General features: G+C 36.7%; 2 protein-coding genes across 3 annotated transcripts in view; one reads left to right on the forward strand and one right to left on the reverse strand.

Moving 5' to 3' along the window:
• Positions 1-113: 113 nt before the first annotated feature.
• Positions 114-4,298, reverse strand: taf8 (TAF8 RNA polymerase II, TATA box binding protein (TBP)-associated factor). Its single transcript, XM_067371255.1, has 8 exons — positions 4,097-4,298; positions 3,443-3,602; positions 2,412-2,510; positions 1,743-1,805; positions 1,523-1,647; positions 1,273-1,420; positions 1,029-1,171; positions 114-700 (listed from the first exon to the last, which is right to left on the reverse strand). The coding sequence occupies exons 1-8, from the start codon at positions 4,178-4,180 to the stop codon at positions 560-562; spliced, it is 963 nt and encodes a 320-aa protein (XP_067227356.1). The 5' UTR covers positions 4,181-4,298; the 3' UTR covers positions 114-559.
• Positions 4,299-7,153: 2,855 nt separating this feature from the next.
• The window catches only part of ankrd52a (ankyrin repeat domain 52a), a 30,743-nt gene continuing 17,454 nt past the window's right edge, over positions 7,154-20,442 (forward strand). The window contains exons 1-11 of one of the 2 annotated variants that reach the window (XM_067370372.1): positions 7,154-7,292; positions 7,935-8,018; positions 8,222-8,300; positions 12,543-12,613; positions 13,072-13,272; positions 14,287-14,374; positions 14,526-14,668; positions 16,055-16,099; positions 18,674-18,886; positions 19,117-19,195; positions 19,277-19,391. In XM_067370372.1, coding sequence (XP_067226473.1) covers positions 7,266-7,292; positions 7,935-8,018; positions 8,222-8,300; positions 12,543-12,613; positions 13,072-13,272; positions 14,287-14,374; positions 14,526-14,668; positions 16,055-16,099; positions 18,674-18,886; positions 19,117-19,195; positions 19,277-19,391 — 1,145 coding nt within the window. In that variant the 5' untranslated portion in view covers positions 7,154-7,265. The remainder of the gene's footprint in view (positions 7,293-7,934; positions 8,019-8,221; positions 8,301-12,542; positions 12,614-13,071; positions 13,273-14,286; positions 14,375-14,525; positions 14,669-16,054; positions 16,100-18,673; positions 18,887-19,116; positions 19,196-19,276; positions 19,392-20,442) is intronic. The other variant, XM_067370373.1, reaches the window with a different exon arrangement.

Genomic DNA, 20,442 nt, shown 5'->3' on the forward strand with positions numbered 1-20,442 from the left:
AAGACACATTTCAGGTACATACTTAAAATTTAACTAATGTATTAGCGAGTAAAGTAACAAGACACGGGACACACGTTCATAATGGAGATGTTCACTTTATCCCCACATTCTGGTTTAATTTTCAACTTGTCCTTTTGAAAGGATGCCTTAAAATAAACAATAAAAGACATTACCATCATTCACAATTGAGTAACAAATACACACAAATCAAAAGAGAATGTCATGTTTCTGATGTATGGAGAACTGTAAAAACTAGATTATGTTTCAAGGGAAGGGATCAAAAACACACTGCCAAAAATCAACTGTAAGGGGTGCTACTCTTTAGGGAAGGTTGCCTGTGTGAATTCCATCTAATATTTTTGAGATGTACAGAACAGTCTGTCATAAGAATCAAACGTCATTAACATGACGGACCCCCGTGTGTTTCCAAATTGCAGTTGTTGAAGACTCCTCATGTTAGCTGTTACTTCAAGGGGCACAATGTGATTAGCAAGTGCTAGGAAGTCATCATTCATCATAACCTGCTGATGTAGAAGTAGTCGAGTCAATATATCAATTTTCATTTTTTCCTTCTCACTTTGGGCTTTTTGACTGGCCTTAGATATGGGTTGTCAATCATGTTTTCTTCATTGGCCTTCCCTGTAGGCACAACACCACCTGGTGGCAGCACTGAGTTCTCCTTATCTGTGCCTGAGTCATCCTAGAAATTCAAAGAAAAAGAATTTAATTATTTATTTAAAAAAATAAAATATTAAATGATGTATACTATACTATGTATACTATAGAAGATAAGTAAATTATTATTTATATTATAAATTAATAATAATGTACTTATTTATTCTAATAGTATGCATTACATATGTGTGTGTGCATACTTTATATTTATATATATATATATATATATATAATAAATTTTACTTTACATACATATATGTTAAACATTACAATAAAAGAAAACAACAGAAATGCAAATATTTTCAATATTTTCATATTTAAAAAAAAAAAAAAAAAAAAAGCTTTATGCTTGCCTGGATACTGTGACTGGGGTTGTTCTCGGTGTCTGTCTGGTCATCCTGCTCAGATGAATCTGTCTCCTCCAGTGTCTGTAGCTCTAGTTCAGAGGGCAGCAGGGCACTCAGGTAAGGGATGGAGCTCGGCCTTGCAGCGATCACTGATTACACACACATCACATGAATAAACATTCATTAGAAAGGCAAAAGGTCAGTCAAAGTAAAATGGGTCACTGGTTATATCTGGGACAGAAAAACTCACAAGGAAATGCACTGATGTCGTCCTTAAAAAGGCTTTGTGTCTCTCCGGTCTTGGCCATGAAGCGTGTGAGAGCACGCTCCACATCTCTCCTTTGTGATGCTGCCTTCTCTCTCACCACCTGGTAATCTGACACAGGCTCTCGAAAGGTCTAAAAGGTCACACAAAAGTGAGATATGTTCTTAATATCAGCGGTTATTATGCTGAAGGATCGCACAATAACAGGACAACAGGTGAACAATAGAGGACTTACTGGTGTTTTGATGTATGTATGAGGATCTGGGAACTCTGGGAAGTGGCTGGGGATGTGTGTTGGATGAGTGCGCTTCTGTCCAGCCGTGAGGGCTTTTGGGACCACTGGAGCATTTGTTACTGGAGCTGTTCAACGCAGAAGTGTTATACATTTAAAAAGGAACAGTTACAGCAAATTATATAAGATAAATGGATATATTAGTGAAAAACGGTACACGTACGTGCAGTTATGACCATCCTTTGGGATCTTTTGGCATACACTGGAAGAGTATCCACATTAAATCCTGCAAATGTGAAAAAGTAACACTAAAATGATTCAACCACACAAGTACAGAGCTCCTAAAAGTACCTTTGCAAAAAAAAAACCCCACAGACTTTTGCATGAGCGCGAGAAACTTTTCAGAAACTTTTCAACTTTTTGCGGAATATAAAGGGGAGGCTCACGCTAAATAAGTAGCTGGATTCAGCCTTATACTAGAAAAATTGCTCTAACAAAATATAAAATTTAAGCACTTTTTATCAGCCTAATGAGCACAGCCGTATTGCACCATCAGCCCGTTTCTGGGCCGTCACAGAGGATAAGCGGATATGATATAAGACCGTGAAATTAGAGGTATACTGCCCTAATAAAAGCAAAATTGAGCAAATTGTTTTGCAATCTTTATTAATTCATGCGCATTCATACTCTCGTTTTCTTCATAGTAAAATGGCAGTGATGCACAAAGGAAATAGGTAACGGTATACTGTACATAAACTGGAAATTGTAATAGTTTCACATGAGCATGCTAAAGTCTGTACATTTTTTATTTTTGCAAATGTCCCATTAAGGTCTCTGTAAAGAAGTGAAATCTATTATACTTTAACTATATATCGATAAAAGGGGAACCAACCCATTTCGACCAGAGTGATGACCACATCAGAGAGTGTAGGGGTGCTTCTAGCTGTGTGCTCACAGTTTGCCTTCGCACAACGTCCAACCTCAGTGATATCTATCACAAGACAATGAGACTCTTAATATAGTAACATAAAATAAACTATTTGAAATAAAACTTAAAATGAACACGATATGTTTATATGTAATACTAATAATATAATTCATACTAATAGTATACTAACAGTATAATTATTTTATAATTAATATATAATTAATTAACAAAAAAAACAAGAAAAATAAATAAAAAATAAAAAGTTTAAACATTTATTTAAGAATGTAACGAACAAAAAATAACCCTGCAAATCAAATTCCATGATATTATTTTATTTTGTATATATATTATTTGTATCATGGCATTTACAATGTAATTAAAATATCATGGAGTTTGCAGGATTACTTTTTGTTAGTAAAAGAAATTTCAGGAACTTCAGGAAGTCGCACACAAAAAGAATTTTATAGCAATCCATTCACGACGCTTTCCGAGATGTGAACTGCATTTACATGCCGGACAGAAATGATGGCTAGCAAACAAATACAATCTCTAGCATTATTTTTGATTGTGGCTTTTCTTAAAAACAAAAGCTGGAAAAAATGAAGACTTATGTGTGGACCAAGTAGTGGATTGTTGTTGTCGTATTAATTAGGTCATCAGGTTCTGCACTCTTTTTTTTTGACGGTTGTCATGGGAGAGGCCACACTGCATGACTGACACAACCAGAATTTCATCTGAGGTAAAATTTGATCGTAATGGTCATTAATCAGCTGTCGGCGAACGTCAAATAAGCGTTCAAAGACTTCAGATTTTGGCCTACGATCACAAGAATCTTTTAGGATTCACAATATTTGTCTCAGAATAACAAATAGTGGCCAAAATCATACAGTGTGAACCCAGCTATACCTCCAAGGATGATCTGACAGAGTGTCCAAGCTTTTAAACATATCACAAGCCTCACAGGTGACCTGGAAAAAGGTAAATGAAGGACTCACAGCTCTGCATCATCTCAGTGAGTGTCTCCACCGCAGCTTTCTCAGCGCTCTCAAAGCCACACTCTGTCAGCAGAGAGCTGACCACCACCTGCAGTGTGCGTCTCCGGGCCAGCTGATAGTTTTCTGTAGGACTTGTGCTGGTCTTACTGCTTCCAGAGCGCTGCAATTATTATAAGAGCAGATTATTAAAGAGCAGGATGTCCAATGCAATTTTTTTTTTAACTTATCTGCATTAAAAACTATAAGGCAATTGTTTGGCCATCTCAAAACCAAATGTTGGCTCCTGCCATTTATGGTTCGAATCAAAAAGATTAAACCAGCCTAAGATCTTGCTGGTCTTCCAGCCTGGTCAGACAAGTTAAACATTTTTGGGTGTGTATTCCAACAGCATTTCTGGGGATATGAATCAAGACCACTAAGTTTGAGACTTTATGCTAACAGGCACTGAACTGTTACTAGATACCTCAGCACATTTACTGACCGTTTCTATTTCATGCATAACATAGTAAAACGTGCTTTTGAAACAGTGTCTACTTTTAAATATAGGACACATTTGCGCTTAAAAGTGCCTTATATTTGAACAAAGTCATAAAGTTATTGTTGTTTGGCTAAGCTAGCAGGCTGCAGGCAAGAGAAATGAAAGGAGATATTTACGCTTCCGGAGTTTAAAGATGCGCTCCCCATCATTACAGAGTCTGCCATTTTTACTCTATTGCTTTTTCCTCTGTTGTTTAGCATTCGCAAATAAACTCATTTCTCATTTCTGCGTTTCCTAAAGATTGTATTTATATTTTTTTATACATTGAGTGAAAATGGCAACCCTATCAGAATTTCCAACAGGGCCACCGGAAGGTTGTTGTTTCGCTGTTTCCAAAATAAAAGTTACAGACAGTATGGAGTAAAAAAAAAAAAAATGAATGAAAAATGAAAAGAATTTTGTGTTATCTTTGATATCGTCTATATGCCATTGTACTCATAAACGTTGAAAAAATAACGTTTAATACATATGCATATTTATAATTGCTTCAAAATAAACAATAGTTTGGATACATGAACTTTTACTTGAACAACAACCATATGGGAAGTGTTTCTCCAACATTCATGTTTAAAAAAGCATGATCCTAAAACTATCTTGAACATTCTAAAATTCTAACTGTTAAATGATAGCCGATAAAGGTTTGTAATGTATGCTAATTTATTTTATTTGTTTGAATAGAAGAGGGCATTTTACACATGAACTCATGCGCCTCATCCTGTTGAACCGGTATTGAACATCTACTGTAAAGTCTCATCAGTTGTTCAGTAGGCCTAAAATATTTTTAGTTATCATTATCTGCATTAAAAGATTTTTATACAATCAATTTTTATATTATTTAGTGTGTCATTCTGCTTTCTAAAGACTAGAAATCTTGATATTATGAGTATACTTCATTATAATTTCATCCATAGTTTTGTGCTGGAAAAATGTATTGTTAAAAAATACTTCAATTGTTTCTTTTCAGGTTTATACATCTAATGCTACAATGCAAAGGTGGAACAGAAGAGCTTCTGAAGTTGCAATTATGTGTTTTTACACAGACTGTTTAATGTTGCTCAGAGGTGGCATAAATCCATTTACACAGCAATTTTAACCTTTATACTAAGGGCTATGGGAGGTCAGAGCAGACATATTTTATGGCTTTTATGTGGCATTACGTGAATTTTGAGCAGGCACAGAGCAGCCTTAACTTAACTTAGCGCTGTAAAAATGCTTATACTCTAATAGCAGTGTTGTACAAGTAATGTAAATTATGTAAATTACTTTTCCTATTTTTTGACTGACACCTCTCCAGTCCCCAATGTTGAGAGAAATCGGAAGTAAGGTGCAGAGGTGTTGTGTGGGCTGTGTAAACATAAGGTAATGTAGTTCTAGACTAAGGGAATGGTTACATGGCAACGATGTACTAAAAATGTAAACGTTTTTCCTTTGCTTTGTTAGTGTACAGTTGACAACGTTGTCAAAACGATCCCTGTTCACAAGGATCTGCGAAAATGACTAAAAATGCTGTATTATGCATTCCAGGCAAGTAGTTGGCAAAGTCACTTTGTAAAGAAACACCACACGCCTGTACACTGAACTCATAATATGCATGCACATGACGTCACCATTTTCACAAATTTATGGTTTTGTGGTTTACATGGAGATGATAATGGTATCATTTTCAAAAACTTAAACTTCTAACTCCATTTTCGAAAAAAAAAACATTTTCAGGTACCCAAAACACCGTTGTCATGTAAATGATTGGCCAAAATGCACAAAACATCACATTTGTGTTTCATTTTTGGTTTTATTGATGAAGAGTGTTGAAATTTCTTCTTCTGCCCACTATATAAAAAAAAGAAGAAAAAAAAAACATTCTTCTTTAATCCAGAATGGCAGCGTAGCTGAAAGGTTTGTTTGAGCTGCGCCCTCTACTGTACAGGCATTAATTTGCGTTTCCTTCAGCCTGAGGCTTATTCATTTCATTTTTGGTGTGAAAGGGCCTTTATATTTGCCAAATTATAACTTTTTTTATTAAAAAACAAACAAGCAAGCCCAGCCCAGGTTGGAAAAAGCAACGCAAAAGTAACGCAAGACATTACTTTCCATAAAACTAAGTAATGCAATTAGTTACTTTTTAGGAAGTAACACATTGTAATGCATTACTCTTAAAGGTAACTTTCCTTACAGTGTCTAATAGTCAGTAGAAAAATGATTAATTTAACTTAAGTTAAAATTAAATTATTAATTTATTGAGTATTTTCTAGTACAATATCAAGCTAGTCATGCACAAGATAAAGGGATTTTTATACATGAAATATATAACTAACTTTATATTTTAGTAAACTTTATGGCCCGGTTTCACAGGCTTAGCCTAAACCAGGATTAGGCCTTAAGGTGCGTTCAAGTCCTCCTGGGAAGTTCGTATTTACGAGGTGGGAAGTCGTGTGTATGACTGTAAGTGCGTTAAGTCACTTTCGTCGGAGTATGATGGCGGTGTGCCTTCTCTTAATTAATTACACAAAATAACAACATTTCAGCTTCTAGACAAATGTAGAGCAAAGAATGTGCATTAGTTGTATGTTGTTGTTTTTTTTTTTGTAAACTTTATTGTTACATATTACATTTTTATATTGTGATGCTATCGTATTTTTTGCTGGTAATCAGCTTACTTCGTTGTAAACAGAAAAGCCTGACAATGTCACTGCTAAATACCTGTAAGTATTGTGGTATTTCACTATGTTTCTGACTGACACGCCCCCAAACTCGTACAGTTCGGAGAAAATTAAGAGATTCCCACTGGTATTTACGACATTGTGGTGGCGTTCATGTCAGTTCTGCTCATAAATACGATCTTTCCGACATGACTTGAATGCGCCATTAGTTCACTTAGGATATTTAAGTAGCTTTTATAAACATACACTAAAAAACATTACTGGTGTGCAGTGACATATTTAAAGATATGTCAGTACAAGTTGCTTTCAGTTAAAACAGCTCAAACATGCATTTTAGCAAAGTTCCTTTTGTTATTCTATAGTCTTTGATTTTAGTCTAGGACTAGCTTTGTCTGTGAAACCGAGGGTATATGTTATAAGGGGGTCCTTTGCTAGGTTTAGCTCATAGGCATTTATTTTGAAAGTTGGTGCAGCAGGCGGCCATCACGCTGGTGTCGCTATTTTCAACTGCCTCACCAGCTAAAGACGCACTCATCACGTCTATAATCGCAACACGAGATTGTAGTCTTGGTTTCCCAGCCTCGATTCCTTACTGATGAGGGACTTTCGGCCCGACTGACACAGGGAGATGGGGGTACTCAATATTTCAGACCAGGTGAGGGATATTGAAACTCCACGAGTGGCGTAAATCAAGCAGTTTGTTGTTCGCTTTCTGCGCTTGTATGCAGTGCCTGATATGTTAGCTAGCTCTCCGACGATGGATTATCCCATTTCCCTCATAGTTCTCGCATTAAAACGTGTGTTTTTGTTATTAATTTTGGTGAAAACATCACGGGTTTACTATATAATGAGGGTAGGGATATCTAAGAGAGGTTTAAAATGAAAAATAACCCTTCTATCACGCCCAGACGTTAGCCAGCCAACTAGCCTAATGAGCTGGGTGTCAGCCAGCCGCATAGGAAAACATCTATTGTGTGTTTATATTTTTAAAACGCACATGTGTATGAACCTATTTAACAAATACTCCGGCTTTTTTTTAATACATTTCTTTATATAACAATATTTTACGCATATTTATCGCATCTACGTAGATAAAATAGCAATGTGTGTTATTTTGCTGCAGCTTGTTAATGATATTCAGTGAAAATCATAGTTGATTATAATTATACACTTATACACCTCACATTTGACACTCATAATTATGCATTGCAACTATAAGTTGCCCAAACAAAGGGTTTACATTTTGTTGTCATGTTTCATAGCAGTATCATAACATCCACCTTTTTTCCTCCTCCAGCCGCCTCTGGTCCAGGCCATATTTAACCGAAATACTGATGAAGTGAAGTTATTTTTGCACAAGAAAGATGAAGTCAATGCACTGGTATGTTTTGAATTGCATATATTAGTGTGGGCATAAATTATATGTATCATCTGCATGTGTGATGGTGTAACAATTCAGTATGAACGGACAGATTTTATGGATGACTGTACATATGGGCTATGCTGGCCTATAAAAAATTGACATTGTGGAAAGGAAAGTTAAAAACAAATCTGTTGACCTTTTTTTCTCCATTCTCGTGTCAGGACCAAGAGCGCCGCACACCTCTTCATGCTGCTGCCTGGCTGGGGGACGTTCATATAATGGATCTTCTCATCAGTGCAGGTATGAAGTTATACGGCACTGCTGCCACCACATGTAGTTATGTTTTTATTGATAAAACAGATAATTCTGGTCTCATACTGATTGTTCAATACAGAATTCAAGCCTTGCTGCAATGCACAAAATAGTAACATTTATGGCCCATATTCAGTCTATTTCAAGGTTGAGAGTTGATGAAAAGCTAATAATTAATTTAAGGCCCCGGGTCAAGCTCAATAACAAAATAAACGCACAACAAAAGTTTGCTGGTGAGCAAACAGCTGTTAAGAAAGCATCTGATCATAGGCCTTGTGTAGGGATGGGCATTTTTGGCAATTTTTCATTTTGATCATTGATAGGTTTCAAAAACAAGTAATTGGGGGGTGGGGCATGTGCGGGGGTTGGGGCATGGTCATCATGGAGATAATGAAAATATCTGAAGACCGTTATGAATATTAAAAAACCTGTCTATGAAAACATGAACATGTAATTAGAACACTGTTAGATTATGATTATGATGCAGCAATGTTATTAATAAAGAAGGAATAGCTGCCTGAGTTGAGTGACTTTATGCCAATAAACTGAAGCCCGTTCTATGACAAATCCTATGATTTTAATCAGATAACTTGGATACATAACATAGTCGTAACATTACAACTTGTATCTGCACAAAAGGATGCAAATGCCAGTGAACTTACGCGCTATAGCGAGAGTGAGAGAGAGCTCCTGTCGTGGTGCACTTTCATGATTGCGCGCTAAAACAAGGACAGAATTTACTATAGATTTCTATTAAGTTCTCTGTTTATGGCAGATTTGTGCTATATTTTTATCTACATTATTAAGTGATTCCATAAATCGCCTGCGTGTTTTCGAAGCCATACGAATTTTACGAATGCGCCAATTGAACAAATATGACAAAAAAAGCACTTCTGTATTATTATAACATCAGTATTTTTATTTATTTATTTTTTTTTTTTTAAAGAAACATCTAAAAGCAATATGATCATCTCAAATAACTCTGATATCGGGCATTGCATTTGAGCATGAAACTAAACACTGATTTGCAGCGTGTTAATACATGTTGATATCCCAACGCATCCTGTATTAGATTAATCAGATGTAGCTATTAAAACGTTCATCTGCAAAAAGTTTGCGAATGCAAACGTGAGTTTGACAAAGTGTAACTCCGATTGCGCTTTAAAAACGCAGCCAACAAAAGCACAACAAATTCACATTCTATTGGGCTACATTAGTGTCTATTTATTCTAATATTTTAGCAATATTTTGGATTCAGTTTGCACTTTCTGATCAACCAAAATGTTATTTTACAGTGTGAAAATCACTGATTATTGCTGAATTAATGATGAATAAAATTTAAAGGATATTTTCAGCACAAGATAAAAATCTGGGGCTCAACGTAATGCTTGAAATCTTTAAATCCTGCTCCGTCGACGAAACTAATGGGCAGCAAATCTTTCACTATCATTTTAGCTATTAGCTGTGTCATCTTCTCGGTCCTGCCTGCGTTGGTCTTACGGCAAATAATGCAATGCTCGTCTGCGTTGCCGCTCTTTTATCGCCAGACATATTATTTACAAATGTTATGTGATAGCGCATTGTATTTGTTGTAGATTTGTGTGACAGTTTGGCACTTGAACTGTATTTTCATGTATCTTGTCAAAGTGGAGCCAGACATCACTACGTGACTTCGAGGCCATTCTCTCTCTTCTCGGGTCTTTTGACCATGCTGTGGAAAGTTAAACAATCAGAGCTCAGGGCGCCGCCCAAAGTGCCGCTATAACCAATCAGGAGAAAAAAAATAATAATTTTGATTATCATTTACATGATCAATCGTCGCTGTTGCTATCACGGTCAAGTGCTCAAGTACTCGATCGCTGCTACTGTAATAAATCCAAATATGATTCTTGACCATATTGTTTGTGAATAAATGCAGTCTGTGCAACCTTTGTGCTACAATGCAAAGTAAACATTTAACATCATTTGTATTCAGCTTTCCAGTGAAGCTTTATAAGGTTTTACCAGTTTTCTTAATGTAAAGCAGTTGAAACTACATAGCTGCTGTCTGTTTGCAGTGTTTAGTCATTTCAAAGATGAAAAAGGCTTGTTCTTTGCAGTCTGTCTATATGAATTAGCATTTGTGGAGAAATCTGAATCTGTGGTTTTAAATTACAAAGCACTCACCAAAACCATGCATAACCAGAAGTTGTATTAATGGTAAGTAGTGTTCAGTTTGCTATTATCAATACAATTGTAATAGATGCATGCATATTTTACTCGCATATGACCTCGACGTACTGAACAGAAGAAATTAACCGAAGAAGATTTGTCAAAGAAGGTGGAGCTTCAGTGCCACACCTACCAATTATGTAATCGCAACAGTTCACAGGTGTATACCAGCCGAAGCAAGCGGTTTCGAACTCCAAATGAGCTTTGTTTTCGCTTGATTTTGTTCAAAATTATGTCAGACCAGTCTTTCACTTGAAGTACAGTATCTCACAGAAGTTTGTACACCCCTCACATTTTTGTAAATATCTATATCTTTTCATGTGATAACACGGAAGAAATGACACTTTGCTACAATGTAAAGTAGTGAGTGTACAGCTTGTATAACAGTGTAAATTTGCTGTCCCCTCAAAGTATCTCAACACACAGTCATTAATGTCTAAACCGTTGGCCACAAAAGTGAGTACAACCCTAAGTGAAAATGTCCAAATTGGGCCCAAAGTGTCAATATTTTGTGTGGCCACCATTATTTTCCAGCACTGCCTTAACCCTCTTGGACATGGAGTTCACCAGAGCTTCACAGGTTGCCACTGGAGTCCTCTTCCACTCCTCCATGATGACATCACGGAGCTGGTGGATGTTAGAGACCTTGCGCTCCTCCACCTTCCGTTTGAGGATGCCTCACAGATGCTCAATAGGGTTTAGGCCTGGAGACATGCTTGGCCAGTCCATCATCTTTACCCTCAGCTTCTTTAGCAAAGCAGTGGTCGTCTTGGAGGTGTGTTTGGGGTCGTTATCATGTTGTAATACTGCCCTGCGGCCCAGTCTCTGAAGGGAGGGGATCATGCTCTGCTCATTCATGGTTCCCTCAATGAACTGTAGCTCTCCAGTTGCCGGCAGCACTCATGCAGCCCCAGACCATGACACTCCCACCACCATGCTTGACTGTAGGCAAGACACAATTGTCTTTGTACTCCTCACCTGGTTGCCGCCAAACGCGCTTGACACCATCTGAACCAAATAAGTTTATCTTGGTCTCATCAGACCACAGGACATGGTTCCAGTAATCCATGTCCTTAGTCTGCTTGTCTTCAGCAATCTGTTTGCGGGCTTTCTTTTGTATCATCTTTAGAAGAGGCTTCCTTCTGGGACGACAGCCATGCAGACGAATTTGATGCAGTGTGTGGCGTATGGTCTGAGCACTGACAGGCTGATGTATAATAAAATATTTACAAAAATGTGAGGGGTGTACTCACTTCTGTGAGATAATGTATATTGGGGCCTTAAATCCAATGTCAAGTTAAAATATATTTAGGGCTGCACAAAAAACTGAAATAGCTATGTATCTTATCAAATTGTGACTATCAAATCAAAGGCTGTGGTTTAATTAAGTATATAATCACGGTGTGTTTCAGACTGAAGATCGGCTTTTACACGTATGCAGTTTATAATATTGTGTTCAAAGTAAATGCTGCTTCACAAAAACTCAATTTCTGCAAACACTGTGATTAACGTTTATTTGGGAATTCAATCTGCACTGTTCACTATTTACATTCACATAATATCTAACAATTTGTAGACAGAAGTTTACAGCATTTTACCAATATTTTGTCAAAACAAAAGCTTGAGGGTTTAGCACAAATTAAAAATTGTAACTTTCCATTAGCAGTAGAATCTTTGTGTCTGGATGTCTCCGCAGTAGCAGTAGGAGACATTTGCAACCTTGGCTCAACCAGTGGTGTGAATTTGTGACCTGTTTGGAAACAATAATTTTTGCAATTTCATTTGCTGATGGAAATTACACACTTCAGTGTTTAGATAAAAAAAAAATTGTTTATAATGTTTTTACTATTGTGTAAATTGTCAAAGCTATTGCTGCATGTCACAATGCCATTTAGCCATGAATGGATTTACAATATAAAAAGACTTTTTACTATTTTTTTTTTTTTTTTTTTTTTTTAATTGACAAAAATAATCTGTCACTTTTTAAAATCTTCATTCTTTTTTTTTTTTTCTGCATAGGTGCGAATGTCAATGCAAAGGACCATGTGTGGCTAACACCACTGCACAGAGCGGCTGCTTCCAGAAATGAGGTAAGCAGCCTGTGTGATTTAGGCTATATTCATTAGATTTTTTTTTTTGCATATACAGGTTTTATCCACATGAGTTTTTGAATGTCTGGACAGCAAAAAAACACATCAGATTTTTTTCAAACCACTTTTGGAGGTGATTTGAAATGCGATCCCAATCAGATTTTACAGATTCATCTCAGTCTAGATTCTCTGGCTGTCGGAGATGCCGGAAGTATTCATACATTCATACACATACATCAGTCTCCTCCGTTGCCAAGTTTTTGTTGTGCGACAGAGAAGTTCTACACAACAGCTCGAAAAGATCTAGTTTGAGAAAAAGTCTGCTTTGCCTGCAGTCTGAACATAGCCTTACATGCCTGAGTGGAGTCTCAGTCTGCGTAACGGCTTACTCATGCCATTGTTTAGCATTTTAGCAGTTTAATATGATTCATGAATTGTTTTGTTTGTTTTTTACCCAGAGGGCTGTGGGGCTGCTGCTGAGGAAGGGAGCTGACGTGACCGTACGGGATAAGTTCTGGCAGACACCACTGCACATTGCGGCAGCCAACCGAGCCACGCGTTGTGTCGAGACCCTGCTGCCCCATGTGACCAGCATGAATATGGCTGACCGTACGGGCAGATCGCCCCTTCATCATGCTGCTCAGAGTGGATACCAGGAGGTAGGGTGGAATTAGTCATCAAATGCACTTGCGTGAATTAAAAGACGGTGGGCCACATCAGCCCTCAACATCTTTATTTCAGCACTCCACAAAGCTGTGAAAGTGCAAATTGCTATTAGAGCAAATACAGATACTTCAGTTTTGACGTGTCTCTTTGTAGACGTTTTAGGTTCCTTAGGTTTACCTTCGCTGCATTTGGTCCTCATTTGGAAATGTTCATTTAGATGACACAATACAAAATTTCAGTAGTAGTTGCCAGTATTTTTTTACAATTTTAGGCCTGTCTATTTTTATTAATCTACTGATCGCAATTATTCAAGATAACCGCATATTTTGTTCACAATAATTTAAATATTTTGTAATATTTGTATATTTTTATTATTAAATATCTATAATATTTGAGAAAATTACCAATTTTGTGCACAATCACAATAGTTTAATTTTTTAGTATATTTTTGCTGCCATGTTCATTATGTCTGCCTAACTGAATACATAACGTTAACTAACCACATAACATGTATTATCTTATAACTGTATATTACTGCCATTTGGACATTAATTTGACCCCCTCATCTCTAGCTGATAATAGAATACTTCCTGATTGTAACATTTAATAATTTTCTGTAAAACTGCTTTGAAACAATATGTATTATGAAAGTGCTATATAAATTAACGTATAATTATAAATATTTAATATATTAAACAATTTAAATGTTATAAGTTTTGTAAAAATTTTATCGATTGATGATATGAGAATGCTTTTAGAGCTTTTAGTACATTTAGTACTGAATACTGCAAAAACTAGTATCATTACAATAAAAATTAGTCAACATGGTACTAAAGTACCAGTACATTTAACTACCCTAGTGGCAGTTGGTTTTACATCTAGGCCTGTATGTGTTAAAATTGTGACTTTGCTTTTTTTTTTATTATTATTAGTTTCTCATGGGTGCCTCTAATGCCTAGATGGGTTTTGATTATACAATCTGACTTTGTGCTTTTGCTGCCAACTAGATGGTTAAATTGCTGCTGAACAAGGGAGCAAATCTGAGTGCCAGTGACAAGAAGGACAGGCAGCCAATTCATTGGGCAGCTTACCTTGGTAAGTACATATTTGGATCATCTTGAATTGTTTTACTTGTTTTCCGTAGCTGAAAAGTAATTTTCCTTGTGTTAGATTGTTTCAGCATCTTTTGCTACTTAGTGGTGATTCCTGTTATTTCAAGTAAAATTAACCTGATTGTTTCTCTCAGGACATCTGGAGGTGGTTAAGCTGCTGGTGTCTCAGGGCTCGGATAAGGGCTGTAAGGATAAGCGGGGATACACCCCTCTCCACGCTGCTGCTGCCAGTGGCCACGTCGATGTGGTCAAGTACCTGTTACGCAATGGAGCCGAGGTCAGCAGCAGGGCTTTTCTCACGATTGCGACTTTTTCTCAGAATTGCAAGTTTATTCCCTGGTTTCACAGACAAGGCTTAAGCTTAGTCCCAGACTAAACTGCATGTTTCAGCTGTTTTAACTGAAAGCAACTTGTACTGACATATCTTAAAGTTCCTGTAAAGTCATTTTAAAGCATGTGTTCCGAGTTTGTCACACCGCAGAAAAATGTGTTATTAACCACCCAGCCAAATTTAAATGATTAAAAAAAATCAGCAAGTTAATGAAATAAGTTATCAAAATCTCGAAAAAATTAGCAGTATTCTCTGCTCTCAAGCGCTGGGGGCGTGTCGGATGTCACGAGAGCTGCCGTCTCAACTGACTTGTCAAATGAGTCAAACATACTGATGCATATAAACAAAAGAATCACGTTAGAGGGTTGCAAATTTTAGTAGAGTTACTGTGGACTACCTACCAATTATAACAAAAGCACACACGGCACAATTAGTGGGCACGTACTACCGACTGTTCTCGAGTCGACAAATGACGGCGCCACGAGACGGTAGGATAAAGGCCGGGACGGGAGAGACTCTGTCTGGCCCCATATCATCGGTTGTCGGTGGGATGGGAGGATGAAGGCAGAGGCGGTAGATAATCTGTTCAGCCCCATTCACCAAAAACAGCGGATTATCAGTGAATCCCAGCTGTCTGATGAAAGTTTGTAAAACTATCCGGTGTAGAACGATCACTTGGAGACAAAATTAATCCACCCCTTCTTCATATCATCGTTTTAGGAAATTTAAATAAGGAGACTGAGCTGTATTGTATATTATAACAACCATGTAATATGCATTTGCGTGACGAAGGCATTACTAGCTAAATGTGTAAAGGGCTGTATAACTAACGGTAATGAAACTCGAGATTGAGCGTTAGGGGCGGCACCATGCTCAGGGGCTCCAGTGCGTCATCAAACCCCCATTTTAGCTCCGCCCAAAAAATCCTGAACAGAGAATTGGTGAAAAACTTTAATGCTCTAACTTCACAATTTAGCACTACACAATTCACAGTCTTTGTAATGTGTTTCAGCAATACATTTGTAACATTTATAACGTGTTTAGAAACAATTCTCAGAATTGACTTTACAGGGACTTTAAAATATTTCAGTGCCATTGTTTTGTCTCAAGATGCACAGCAGCATGGCTTGACATTAACTTTTTTGTTCACCAGCCACTCTGGCTAGTGGTTTTCCAAAGTTACTAGCCACTCAGCACTTTTACTGGCCACAATTTTGCTGATTGGGAAATTATATTTTATACGATTAAAGTTGACTTTGGCATGCTTAAATTACTTGATTTTGAGTCATTTTACTTGATTTAGCTAGATTTAAAACGCTTTCAATCTTTCAGATGCAGATTGACCACCTTTATCAAAACTACATGGTATATCAGCTGGTATGTATGGGTGGGCAATATGACCATAATATGAGAAATTTTATAATTTTATTTTTTGTAAAGTTATTTTTGTTAGGTTATACAAAATGGGGGGGGGGGGAAGCAAGTTACCAATACAATAGTAAACTAAATAAACTTTTTTTTTTTTTTTTCAGATATAGTAGGTTTATTTAAAATGTATACATTTATTTAACTGATGGATTAACATTAATGACAGACAGGTATTTAATTGGGCTGCTGAATGCATGGACGTAATATACTGACACACATCCAGTTTTTACCCACCCGTTTACATCCACTTAAGCCATAACCGACTGTATTCATGCGAGATACACCACACGATGAACATTTTGACATCTGCGCGACCAGAGAGCTTCTGTTGTGTGTCATTCCTCGCTATTCCGCCTATCCCACCTTCACTAACTGCATGTTCATCGATAACAAATTGTGATTGAATTGTAATTTTGCGCTACAACAAGCTTGGCTACCTTTGATTAGGCTGTAGGCTGAAATATATTCAACCAGCCAAAGTGGCTAGTGGGAGAGGCTGTCTTACCCGCCACAGCTGAAATCTACCCGCATTTGGCAGGTTGGCAGGTGTTAATGTCAAGCCCTGCACACCAGTATTGTTTTTTCCGCATGTTTATAAAAGCTACTTAAATGTCCTAATTGAACTAAGGGCTAATCTTGGCTAAATATAAGCCCTGTCTGTGAAACCAGGCCTGTATCCCGCAATCCTGACTTTATAACTTGCAATCGTGAGTTTATATCTTGCAATTCTGAGAAATAAAGTAAGAATTGCAAGGTGTAAACTCGCAGTTGCAAGGAAAATAAGTCAGAATTGTGAGATAAAAAGTAAATTACCTTTTGTATTTTTTGTATTCTGTGGCTGAAACAAGCTACCATGAATATAAATAATTTGGCAGGTAACCAAATGACTTGTCAATTAAAAATAATAAATACATAAGGATCAGTACAAATTAGTTATGTCCAGTGTTGGGGAAAGTTACTTTTAAAAGTAATGCATTACAAAATTGTGTTACTTCCAAAAATAGTAGCTAATTGTGTTACTTTTTAGGTAAAGTAATGTTACGTTGCTTTCTGGAGAAGAAAGTTCAGCACTCTTCAGCAATAAAAACAAAAATGAAACACAAATTTGATGTTTATCTAATGTAATTTTTGCTTATTATGGTTGAATTAGATAATCAAAGGTCAGCAGCAAAGGCATAGGTTAATAAATACATAAAGTATTTTTGTATTATTTCACATATACTTGTAATAATACTTACATATTACTTGTAATATTTTACCCCCAACACTGGTTATGTCACAGTCATGACCCATGATTTTCTACTTGCTAGGTGGTTGTAAAAATCTGTGTAGTGCAGGATGAGTAGGGCTGGGTACCGAACTCGATACTTTTTAGGTACCGATCGAACTGCCTCGATACTACCGAGTATCGAAAAGTGTCTTGTCATTCGGTACCAAATTTCGGTACCTCAGAATGGAGCCGAGTAGAGGGGCGGAGAAATGCTTTCGCTGTCTCGTTGAGGAGCAAGTAACGTTGCGCTACATTGTTATTTATATCTAAATATATAAAACTATACGCGCGAGAGAGATCCTATGTGCGAGAGGGCGATTGAATCAACGGTTTCGTTTTCAGTTTATCTCCGAATGGACGGGTGAGAAACGGCTGTTTATGTGAGCAGCCGGTTCACTACAGATACTGTTAACAGAAAACAAAAGTGTCGCACTGCCTGCAGAAACAGCGGAACGCGCAATGTTTTTTGTAGTCTAAGGTACAACACACAGCAGCTTTACATCAGCGTTCGTCCCTCAAGTCTATGGAAACACGCGACCGGTTCATGACTCTGCCTCTGGCTCCAGAACGCGAACAATTCTGCTGAAAAAGAGGTATCAGCGTCCTCCTGATACTGCGGATAATTTGCGGGTCGGGCCAAGTAATAAAAAAAAAAAAAATAACATTCAAATTTATTGCGGGTGGATGAGAGATGAATCATTAATGTGTTGATTTTAATAAAGACACAGAACTCTTATTTCACGGTAAGACGCAACGAACTTGCGTCACTCTTACTTCCGCTTTGATCTTGTTAATAATAATTAATTTTTTGAAGAACAATTGCTGAGTGATTTAAAAAGAGCCTCACATACTTAATTTTTGCATTGAAAACTAAACTTTATTAAAACTATTTGCACTGATTTATTGTGTTGGGTAAATTTTTTTAATTTGTGCTTTTTTTATTCCCCGCAGTGGCTCAGGAGATGAGTCTTTGAGTCTGAAAAAAAGTCAACAAAGTTAAAATATAAAACCAAAGATTTTTTTGAGGTTATGTAATCTTGTTTAAACATATTTTATAAAACTGGTACCGAAAAAGGTATCGTTTAGGTATCGGTATCGAAGTCAAGGTATCGGTATTGTCTCGGTATCGAACATTTTTGAACGATACCCAGCCCTAAGGATGAGTCATCAATATTTTTAGTCTGTTCCTGGAAGAGAATAATGGTTGATCATCGGTTTACAGGATGTTTTATGCCATGGTGTCTGTTTCTCAGATTGATGAGCCTAATGCCTTTGGAAACACTGCTCTCCATGTGGCCTGCTACACTGGGCAGGAAGCCGTAGCCAACGAGCTGGTGAACCGTGGGGCCAATGTCAACCAGCCCAACCACCGCGGCTACACGCCCTTGCACCTGGCTGCCGTGTCCACCAATGGGGCTCTTTGCCTGGAACTCCTGGTCAACAATGGTGCTGATGTCAACATGCAGGTCTGGATAGGATTGGGACTGGTTTACTAAGACCCCTCTCTGATTGGATGATCTAAACTTACTTTACTTTTTTTTATATATATATATATATATATATATATATATATATATATATATATATATATATAATATATACTTTCACAGGTTTTTAAGCTTTAAGCAAGAATCAGAACTGTGTTTTTGTTTTGTTTGTTCTTTTAAGTTGGATGTTTTTTTTTTTTTCTTTGCAGAGCAAAGAAGGGAAAAGCCCTTTGCACATGGCAGCCATTCATGGACGTTTCACTCGCTCTCAGATCCTCATTCAAAACGGTTGGTTCTTTATCCTTTTCAACTTGATTTCCAATTCTTTTTGTAATATTTAAACCCCGTAATTTGTATTGTTGTCTCCAGGTGGGGAGATAGATTGTGTGGACAGATATGGCAATACTCCTCTTCATGTTGCTGCTAAGTATGGCCATGAGCTGCTTATCAGCACCTTGATGACAAACGGTGCTGACACAGCCAGGTAAAGTACCATGTGTTTGTTGAATGACACTGAATGTTTTAATAATGAGATGATTTTATTATTATTTTATTTTATTTTATTTTATTTTTTTGGTAGTGATTGATGTAAATTCATCTCCTAAATATTGACAACTGTGTATAATGTCTCTACCATATACAACCTACAGCAAATTATCTGTCTAAAGATCATGAATTACTTAAAGCAAGCAGTGTTATTTTATTAATATGTATATACTATTATAGCAGGGGTGTCCAATCTTGCTCCTCGAAGGCCACTGTCCTGGAGAGTTTAGCTCCCACCCCAATTAAACACACCTGAACCAGCTAATCAAGGTTTTTAGGCATACAGGAAACTTTCAGGCAGGTTTGTTGTGGTTAGTTGGAGCTAAACTCTGCAGGACATTGGCCCTCCAGGACCAAGTTTGGACACCCCTGTATTATAGTATTCTATTAGCTTTTATTTTTAAAATTTCAGTTTTCATTTTAATTTGTTGAAGGTTTAGTATTTTTATGTGCTTGTCATTTTTCATTCATATTTATATTTCAATCTAGATTTTTTTTTTTCCAGTTTTCATTTTAGTACTCCAAATTAAATTTGGTAATTGAACAACTCTAATATTCTAATATTTCTATTTTTATTTCAGCTTTATTTAAATTATATATTTTAATATTTTGTTGGTAAAGTGTGTCACTGGCTCAATTAATGATGATGGCAAGAAATATAATACAAAGTATTAATGTTACAAATCATTACAAAATGTTGAAAATTGTATCACTACATTCAGATATTCTGATTATTACACTTTTTTCCTTTCTTGTTTATGAAAATGTGTATAATATAGTAAAAATAAGACATTGCAAGTGAATTGTGCATTAATAAATAGTTTCTCTGACATAGTTGCTTTCTTCTAATTTCAGACACCCTGACATATAATGGTTTTATGTAGATCTCACTTCTAGTCTTGCTGACAATTTAGTTAAAAGTGGCACAGCTTAACCAACTTTATATACACGAGACGAGGAATTTGCATTTACAAGGAAACTTGATACTA

Source organism: Chanodichthys erythropterus, chromosome 20 (assembly GCF_024489055.1).
Source record: "Chanodichthys erythropterus isolate Z2021 chromosome 20, ASM2448905v1, whole genome shotgun sequence".
Classification (NCBI taxonomy): Eukaryota; Metazoa; Chordata; class Actinopteri; order Cypriniformes; family Xenocyprididae; genus Chanodichthys; species Chanodichthys erythropterus.